At 38.9% G+C, this 10,419-nt stretch overlaps 2 protein-coding genes across 2 annotated transcripts; both read left to right on the top strand.

Annotated features, from left to right (window-relative positions):
• Positions 1-708: 708 nt before the first annotated feature.
• LOC115707435 (small ribosomal subunit protein mS79 (rPPR3b)-like) lies at positions 709-2,461 on the top strand. Its single transcript, XM_030635395.2, has one exon. It carries the CDS (start codon positions 1,025-1,027, stop codon positions 2,192-2,194), a length of 1,170 nt encoding a protein of 389 aa, XP_030491255.2. The 5' UTR covers positions 709-1,024; the 3' UTR covers positions 2,195-2,461.
• Positions 2,462-2,521: 60 nt separating this feature from the next.
• Positions 2,522-5,036, top strand: LOC115707432 (small ribosomal subunit protein mS78 (rPPR3a)). Its single transcript, XM_030635394.2, has one exon. The coding sequence runs from the start codon at positions 3,642-3,644 to the stop codon at positions 4,812-4,814; it is 1,173 nt and encodes a 390-aa protein (XP_030491254.2). The 5' UTR covers positions 2,522-3,641; the 3' UTR covers positions 4,815-5,036.
• Positions 5,037-10,419: the final 5,383 nt, after the last annotated feature.

A 10,419-nucleotide genomic window follows, 5' to 3' on the forward strand; every position in this document is an offset into this window, starting at 1 on the left:
GGGTCCAAAATGGTATTTACCTTATTTTAAAAGGCTAAAAAAAACGACTGGGGTTGTCTTGTGAGCATTGGTGGGAGATGGTCTTTACTCTTTGCTTTTCTGGTTTGGTGTTCATGTCATGGTGGTTAGTCTTCTATTGACTTGATAAGTACAAGAGAGTGAGGTTGTTGGAGCTGGCATATTCCTGAAAAGTACAATTCATTTGTGTAAAGCAATGCCAAAGTTGTGGTGTGTTAATCGAAAGGAGTTTTAACCGCAACCAGCATGGAGGATTGGGTTCATAATGAAGGATTAATCGTTGAGTTAACAAGTATTATTAATTATTTTACATTTAAATTGTATGATATATATATGTTTTTGTTTCTTTCTAATTTATATACAAATATTTTATTAAACCTATTCATTAATTTGTTTATATGTATACATAAAATGATGTGAAGAAACATAAATGATAGTTGAATAATTTTTTTTATAAACAAAATTTATATATAGTTAAAAAACATTTATAAAAATAAAATATAGTTCATCCATGGTGTGTATTACTTTTGATTTTTCGTGAATTAATATAGTTATAGTATAATTTATCTTTGCAATTAATTTTTGCTAATTTAATTAATAAATACTTTTAAATTGTAATTTTTCTTTAAAATAACCATGTCTACTAATAAAGTTCAAGAATAACTACAAATTGGTGATTATATATTTAAAAGAAAAATATTTCAAGGCTATAATTATTTTAATAGAGTTATACTCATATCCCATAAATTTATTAAAATATTTGCAAATGTATTAATCCTATCCATTTATTTATGTTTGAGAAAATATTGTTTAAAATTTTTAGATTATTATATATGTCTAATTTTAAATTCAGATATTTTTCTTTTTATTATTTTACACTCAATTATTACATTCATTTTGTTTTAATTTAGTTTTATGAATACTAAATTACTTTAGACTGTGAGCGAAGCGTAATTTCATCAATAAACCCCAAACCCCAAAACCCCTAAAGTCCCATAGAAGAGCAATGTCGTTCTCTCAACTCCTTCACCGCGCCTTCTCAACCACGACCCAGGCGAGTTGCGCCGCCGCCACCAACAACTCCCTCTTCACTGTCGTCTACAAGGAGCGTAACCTCAAACGCCTCGTCGAGAAGTTCAAGAAGTCCTCCGAGGCTTACCGTTTCCGAACCAAATCTGGGATTTATGAAGACACGGTTCGCCGCCTTGCCTCCGCTAAACGCTTCAAATGGATTGAAGAGATCCTCGAAGACCAGAAGAAGTACAGCGATATCTCCAAAGAAGGTTTTGCGGTCCGGCTCATTTCTCTATATGGGAAATCGGGGATGTTCGACAATGCCCAGAAGGTGTTCGATGAAATGCCTGAGAGGAACTGCGAGCGTACATTGTTGTCGTTTAATGCTCTTTTAGCGGCTTGTGTAAACTCCAGGAAGTTCGATAAGGTTGATGGGGTTTTTAGAGACCTGCCCGAGAAGTTGTCGATTGAACCAGATTTGGTATCCTACAACACCGTTATCAAGGCGTTTTGCGGGATGGATTCTTTGGATTCGGCTGTTTCTGTACTGGATGAGATGAAAACGAAGGGTCTGAAGCCGGATGTGATTTCGTTTAATACATTATTGAATGCATTTTATGGAAAAGGTCGATTTGCTGATGGTGAAAGGATATGGGATCTAATGGAGAAGAATTATGTCTCCCCTGACATTAGGAGCTATAATGCCAAGTTGCTCGGATTGTTTAAGGACAAGAAAACAAAAGAAGTTGTTGACTTGATCGGTGAAATGAGGGCTAAGGGAATTGAACCAGATGTGTTTAGCTTCAATCTGGTGATTGAAAGTTTTGTCAAAAGTGAGAACTTGGAGGAAGCTAAGCAGTGGTACAATGAAATGAAGAAGTGCGAGTGTGTGCCAAATAAAACTACCTTTGAAAAACTCATTCCCTTCCTTAGGAAGCAGGGCGATTTGGAGTTTGCTTTTGAGCTTTGCGAGGAAGTTTTCAAAAGGCGATTCCTTTTAGATGTGGCATTATTGCAGCGGGTGGTGGAAGAATTGGCTAAGGCGTCCAAGATTGAGGAAGCAAAGAAACTAGTGGAGCTTGGAAAGACTAACGACTACCGTCGCTATCGCCTGAAGTTGCCTGAATTGCCTTCAGAATCAGAGGTTCCTTCAGACAAGTAGCGCCTGCCTTTACTTTTATTATCTTGCTTTGCTTGCTAATTGTCTTTTTGTTCTACAAGAATATTTTGAAGAGACAGACGATTGTCTTTTCCTAGTTGGAAGTTTAAATTATTTCTTAGCTCTTGCCTCAAACTAGACCGCTGGCCCACTAGACAAGTCAAGTAGTACACTCCAGTTGTCAATTTTGGTTGGTCACTCCTTAATAATTTATGAGAATTGTATGCTACTTTGTGTTGCTGATATACTATATTTCTTGTTTGCATAGAACCAACTTCTCTGCTTGTGTATTTATAAGTAGCGCAAAGTTAACTATTTTTTAGCTGTCACTGGTTTAAGCTTTAAGCTTTGAAGTTTTCTGCTTCTCAGGAAAACTGTGAAGAAACTTCAGTAACCAGAATCTATTACTCTCTTTATAGTAAGACTACTTCTGGCATATTTTGTGGGTTTAGCAGTGAAGTAGTGTACTTGTGAGGTGTACACTTCATTTCAGCCTGCTTACCCTGCTGCATTAGCTTGGCTAGCTTGTGAGTTGGCTCAGCATTTTCATTTGTACATGAATTGAAATTCAACTTTGTTACTCATTACGAGTAGAATTGATTCACGTCATGATCCATATGGTTATTTGATGTCGAACTTGAAGGTTTGGCGACAGAAGAAAGTGTATTATCAAATTTTGGGACCAAGTTAGTAAATCACAACCATTCTATCAAGTTCTTTAGGATTTTTCGTCCACATTGTTGATGTTGTTGGATAGAGTAACACCACGCAACAGAGATACAGGAACTCTTAATATGAGACTCACCACTGATTTTCACTTGACCAATTCAGATGGCAAAAATGGCCTAGCTTTTCAACTCGAAGTTATCTACATTCTGTTTTTGATTGATTTTCTAAAATTGATATTTATAGTTATTTCTTTTTTAAGTAACTATCCATGGATATTTGAGAAATGTTTTAGAACTGAAAAAAAACATACAAAACAGAGAAGGAAAATTAACAAATAAAAACTTATCTGGCTTCACATACATTTGTTTATTTTTGTTAAAGTTGGTAGACCTGACATCATAGCAAGATTTTTTTTTTCTTCATATTTTATAGTTATAGAAACCACATTTAGGCGTACAATAAAATATCTTATAAACTACAAATATACATTAAAATAATATTAAAGTTCTCTCTATTTGTTCCAATAAATCCTTTTTATGAAAGAAGTATGCATTCACTAAAATAAAGTGAAAAGGATAATTACATGAGCATGAGCTTCACCATGTCATCAAACTCATCACTCATGAGGGACTGTAATGGCGTAAAAAGCCCAAACTAGGCTTAGGTTTAGCTGACCTGTTGGGCTTGGGGAGCCTTCATTTGATGCCTGTTATAATAAAGGTTTACACAGAAAAACAAGTATTGTAAGCGAGTGAGTGTCTGCAAACAAAGACACATAAAAATGTCTTCTCTGTGTCGTCGTGTTCGAGCTATCTTTACGAGAGTTCCTTCAAAACCCAGCGCCAACTTCTGCACCACTGAAACCCTTGGCAATAAACGATTGGTAAAGAACACTTCCGCTTCCACCACTGAAACCCAGCTCCAGAAATTGGTAGATGAGTTCAAGAAGTCCTCTAAGTCCTCACGCTTTCGACACAATCAAAGCATTTACAGGCGCACGGTGGCCCGTCTTGCCGGTGCCAAGAAGTTCTCTATGATCGAAGATATCCTAGAAGACCAGAAACAATATTATAACATCTCCAGCCAAGGTTTCGCAATGCGCCTCATTAGCTTGTACGGTCAATCTGGCATGTTTGATCACGCACAGAAGGTGTTCGATGAATTGCCTGAGCTGAATTGTCCTCGCACTGTGAGTTCTTTCAATGCCCTTTTAAAGGCTGGTGTTGCATCAAAGAAATACGACAAAGTTGTCGAGATTTTTAAAGAGTTGCCTTCTCGTGTTTCTATAGAACCAGACTTGGTATCGTATAACATTGTCATTAAAGCATTGTGCGAGATGGGTTCTTTGGATGATGCTCTTTCGATGTTTCATGAGCTTGATAACATTGGGAAAGAGCCTGATTTGGTCACTTTCAATACAATTCTCAATGTGTTGTATAGGAATGGTCAGTTTTCTGAGGGAGACAAAATTTGGGCAATGATGGAGAGCAAGAATGTTGTACCTGATGTTAGAAGTTATAATACAAAGCTGCGAGGAATGGTGCTGGATGGCAGAGTATCCGAGGCCGTTCAGTTAATGAATGAAATGAAAAGTAAGCATATTATTCCTGATGTGTTTAGTTATAATGCTCTACTTAAAGGATTTTGTGATGGTAAGAACTTGGAGGAAGCAAAAGAATGGTACGGTCAACTTCAGGAAAGTGAATGTAATCCAGACTTGGTGACTTACCAGATGCTTATTCCATTATTTTTTGAGGCAGATGACTTCGATATGGCTTTTGAGCTTTGCTCCGAGGCAATTAATCAGGAAATGCGTTTAAAGAAGGAGATGTTTACACAAGTGGTTAATGGATTGGTCAAGCAGGATAAGGATGAGAAAGCATGTAAGCTTGTGGAATTGATAAACTCTACCAAGTACTTAAAATATAAACTGGAGTTGCCAGTGGTCGACTAGGAACTTAATTGCATCCTTTTTTTTTAATTATTATTATCATATAATGTTTTTGGCTGTTAACAGTTTTTTTAGCTGGTAATGAACTTTCAGTTATTTTACTTTTGTATCTTTCTCATCATCTTGCTATGAGTTGAATTTCACGATTAAGTATGACTAAATTTTTGTTGGAAGGGTATGAGACAGTAATGCTTTAAGTAGCCTGAGTATAGTGTTATTCCAATATCATGCATCTGATTCATTAGTAGTTTTATCTCTCATCATTTGTTGCAAGTTCCACTACTTGTTTAGTATGTCATAAACGCAGGACACCATGAGCTTTGTTTACTTCTGTACTGATAACCGCTCAAAGCATTGACTCCTCCTTATGCGTTTATTCAGCTCAAAGCACTTGGGAGTGCTTTTCCTCTTCAACTCCAGTGATATAATCTTTACTCTCTTTGCAGTGTTTTCAGAGGACTAGAAGATCTATATGCCATGGGTGAATAGTTTTTGTGAGTCCAATAATATTAAAGTAGTTTATGAAGTAGTTAACTAGTTATGAACTTATAATATTAATAAAATAAAAACTTTGGATCCAAATAAAAACAGAAAGCCGTATGTTTGGCATTGTTTTCTGTTTTTTATTTTAAAAAATGAGAACAAAAAATAATTTTTGAAGTTTTCAAAATACAAGTCGTGTTTGGCTAAAGTTTTCAAAAAATAATTTTTATTTTAATTTGTTTTATTTTTTGAAAAATACTTCAATACTTTGAGCCCCGATATGAACAAGACTCGATTAGGACCTGGACCCCCAGACCAAGACACGCATTGGGACTAAACCTGGACTCGTACCCACTCTAGACTCAGACCTGGACCCGAATCGAACTCGGACCCAAAACCTGGACCCAGACACAAACTCGGACCCCGGACCGGGCCTGAACCTGACCTTGGCCCTACCCTAGACCCGGCCCCGCCTCGGACCCGGACCTGGCCCAAACCACAAACTCAGACTCGGTCCGATCCCCGGACCCGGTCGTGGCCTCGGTCACGGCCCCAAAACTCGGACTCCAGATCCGATCCCAGCTCGAACCTCTGACCCAACACCGGCCTGGACCTAACCCCGACTTGGACCTGGATCGCCGGGCTGGCCCCGGCCGAGCCTCGGACCCTAACCCTAGACCCTGGCCCGAACCCGAACCCGGACCTGGCCCCAGACCTTAGCCCGAAAAACAGACCTAGATTTGACCTCGACCCAGACACGGATCCCGAACTTGGCCTCAGACCCCGGCCCAACACGTACAAAAATGAGGAGAGAGAAAATAATAAGAGAGAAAAAGAGGAGAGAGAAAATAATGTGAGAAAATGAAGAGAGAGAAAGTGATGAGAGAGAAAATAATGTGAGAAAGTGATGAGAGAGAAAGTGTGAGAAAATAATGTGAGAAAATGATGAGAGAGAAAATAATGTGAAAAAATGTTGAGAGAGAAAATAATATGAAAAGATAATGTGAGATAAAGTGGAAAAAAATATTAATCAAAAGTGAATTATTTTTTGAAATAGAAAATAACATTTTTTTTAATAAAAGTAGAAATTTTATTAAATAGCTAAATCTGCTATTACAATAGTTTGAAGAGCAGAAAGAACATTGCTCCCAGAGAAGATACTGTCAGACCAATAATAAGAGCCACGAGCCAGACAATATACAGCTTTATTAGCAGACAGTTTAATATGACAAATTTTAACATTATGCAAAGAAAGTAGGAGATTTGCAATCTTGGACAAGAAGACCAAAGATAGATGGCATGTCAACCAAACTTTTAGTGACCACTAAAGAGTCAGTTTTTATTTTTTTTGAAAGGAAAATTAAACTTTATTAACCTTCAAACTCTGTCACCAAAATAGGCAACAACTCAGTAGGGATGTTTCCCATACTGAAAGTACAATCAGGATAAAATAAAGACGCCCTTGCAAACTCATGAGCGACTCTATTAGCTGACCGCTTGACAAAACAAAAATAAACATTGCTTAAGTTAGCCAACATGGCTTTACATTCCTGAATCACACAACCAAAATAAGAAGTCAAGCTAGTCGAGCTCCTTAAAGCTTGAATGACCAGAAGGCAGTCGGTCTCCACCCATACGGGATATGATTGGTGATCTTTGATCCAACTTAAGGCTTCCCGAAAACTCAAAGCCTCCGCTACAGAAGGAGCAATGTTGCCTTGGTGCAATTTAGTATGGCCTTCAATTAGAAAACCATTATGATCTCTAATAACAATAGCACCCCCAAACCGATTTTGTCCTTCAAATATAGCCGCATCCACGTTGATCTTGATACTATTATTCTGAGGTTTAATCCAACGCTCCGTCCCATCACAGTCTTGAAGTTCAGACCAAGATGACTCAATTTGAGTTTTTTGAGCGTTTTGCCATTGATCAAGATAGCTTTTTGCAGAAGCTACTATTGCTGAAATATTAATCGGTTTCCCTTGCCAGACAACATCGTTCCTAGCTCCCCAAACTGCCCAGCACAGAGCAGCAACAAGGCATTGTTTTTCTGCTGTCAAAGTCTTGAAAGTGAGGATACACCAGTCCAGAAAAGTTGTCCCTGCAGCAGCCGATGATGTCCCGATGCCTACTCTCTCCCAGACTTGCTTGACCACTCTACAGGTAAGTAACACGTGAGAAATTGACTCATCAAACTCCTCACATAAGGAACATCTCGTATTCACCGGGACGCATTTCGTTGCAAGTTGTGCAAGAGTTGGGAGACAATTAGAACCGGCCCTCCACATCAGATTTTTAATCTTCGGAGGCATCTTCAAAGACCACAAACTTTTCCAAAAAGCTGAAGCATTTATCTCATCACACAGTCCTTTCAAAGATTGAAGTAACCGGTAAGCACTTTTGACCGTATACACACCAGTCGGCTCATGAAACCAGCAGAGAATGTCACTTGCCTGGTTTGAGTTCAGAGGGATCTGGTGTATAAGCTGCTGTTCTCTGTCATCAAACAAGTCCTTTAGAATTTCTTCATCCCACGAATTACTGTCCATTGACATCAGGTTGCACACACGAGCTTGCTGAAGTGCCGGATGAGTAGAAGTAACAAAAGGTTGATGGGGATCAGGCAGCCACGGTTCATTCAAGACAGAAATAGAAGAGCCATTACCCACATTCCATCTAACCCCCGCACTAACCAGAGACTTAGCTTCCCAAACACTTCGCTAAACAAAACTAGGATTATTTCCAAGAGGGGCCGAGAGATAGGTACCAGTAGGAAAATAACGAGCTTTGAAAATGCGAGAAACCAAAGAATCAGGTCTTGTAAGAAAACGCCAACCTTGTTTTCCTAAAAGAGCCAAATTAAAATCACGGAGATTTCGAAAACCAAGTCCTCCATTGTTTTTACTCTGACACATTCTCTCCCAAGACATCCAAGGTATGCCTTTATTCTCCTTTGAGGAACTTTTCCACCAAAATCTAGCCATAGAGCTTTCAATATCTCTACTGATCTCCAAAGGAAGTAAGAAAACATTCATTGCATAGCTGGGAAGCGCTTGCGCAACTGACTTGATTAATACATCTTTACCGGCTCTGGATAGAACTTTGGAGTCCCAACCTTGAAGTTTTTTCCTTACACGATCCTTCAAAAATCCCAATACAGCCGACTTATTTCGCCCCATGGTACTAGGGAGCCCCAGGTACATGCTTCTATCATCAGCTTGTGGCATCTGTAAAAGAGAATTGATGTCTTCCCTAACATGGCTCAATGTATTAGTGCTATAAAAAATGGATGACTTCCCCAAGTTAACTTTCTGGCCTGAAACACACTCAAATTGGTGAAGGAGATCTCTGATTCGGGTAGCTTCTGGGAGAGTAGCCTTGCAATATAAATAACTGTCGTCAGCAAACAACATATGAGACACTTTCGGAGCCCCATTCGCCACTTTGCACCCATGGATGAGACCCATATCTTCGTATCTTTTCATCAAAGCCGAAAGTCCTTCCGCACAGAGAATAAAAATGTAAGGAGATAATGGATCGCCTTGACGAATACCACGGGTAGGAGTAATCGGACCCATAACTCTTCCACCATGCACAATCTTATACTTGGCCGAGTTAACACAGTTCATCACCAATGAGACCCATTTTTCTGAGAAACCAAGTCTTCGAAGCACCGAATCCAAAAATTTCCATTCTATGCGATCATATGCCTTGCTAAGGTCCAGTTTAAGCGCCATGAAACCATCCTTGCCTTTCCTTTTCCTCTTCAAGTAGTGAAGTACTTCAAAGGAAACTAAAATATTGTCAGTTATGAGTCTCCCGGGAATAAAGGCACTTTGAGATTCAGAAACTATTTGATCCATATATGGCTTCATTCGATTAGCCATTACTTTAGTAATTATTTTGTACAAGACATTACATAAAGCAATAGGCCTTAGATCAACCATACTTTCAGGAGTTTTCTTTTTCGGGATCAAAACAACATTAGCATCACCACAACTTGACTCAAACGCACCTGAATTGAAAAACTTCTGAACCACGGCTGTAACATCATGCTGAACTATCTCCCAACATTTTTGATAAAAGGCAGGTGTCATACCATCCGGACCTGGACTCTTGTCGGGATGCATACTGAAGACAGCTTTTTTGACTTCCTCGGCAGTTATGGGCTGTTGGAGCTCTTCATTAATTCTGTTTGTTACTCTCTGCTGAATATATTGTATCACAACATCATTTCCCAAGTCTGAGGCAGAGAATAAATTGGTAAAATAGTCCACCACCACATCTTCTAAGCCATTATCCCAGTCCTTCCAAGCACCGCCAGCATCTTTAAGTTTTGTTATTTGATTGAAGCTTCGACGATTACTAGCAGCCCGATGAAAATATTTACTATTTTGGTCACCCTCCTTTAGCCAAAACTGTTTGGCCCTTTGTTTCCAAAAAGCTTCCTTTTGATCTAAAACCATAAAGAGTTCTTTCTTAACATCAGCATAGCGTTGCACAGAGAAAGCATCTCTTTTAGTCTTCAAGATTTTCAGCTCAGTTCTACACTTTTTGATTCGAAGCTTGAAGTTACCAGTCACTTTAGTTCCCCAGGACGCCAACTTCTCAGCACAAAGAGCAATTTTGTCACCAACTGTCATGTGATTAGAGGCAGACCAGCAGTCCTTAACGATTTCGAGACACATAGGCTCCTTGAGCCAAGCGTTCTCAAACCGAAAGCTTCGAATAGGTAAGAACTGTTCAGGCACAACAAACTCAAGAAAGATAGGATTATGATCTGAGGGAGAAGTTTCCAAGTTGATGAGCCGAGACTGAGGAAAAACTTGACACCAATTAGATGACACTAGAGCCCGGTCCAACCTAACTTCAATCCATCTCGATGTACCTCTGCCCTTTTCCCAAGTATACTGATAGCCAACTAAATCCATGTCAACCAAGTCGCACTCATGAAGAGTTTGTTCAAACCCCGAAATTAGCCAATTCGGGTATGGAAGACCGCCTCGTTTATCACTTTGGCTCAGCACATTATTGAGATCCCCTATAACACACCAAAGATCACTAGGAGAATTGAACAAAGATTTTATTAAGTTCCATGTATCCTCCCTTTGACCCCTTTGAG

This window comes from Cannabis sativa, chromosome 1 (genome assembly GCF_029168945.1).
Source record: "Cannabis sativa cultivar Pink pepper isolate KNU-18-1 chromosome 1, ASM2916894v1, whole genome shotgun sequence".
Lineage (NCBI taxonomy): Eukaryota > Viridiplantae > Streptophyta > Magnoliopsida > Rosales > Cannabaceae > Cannabis > Cannabis sativa.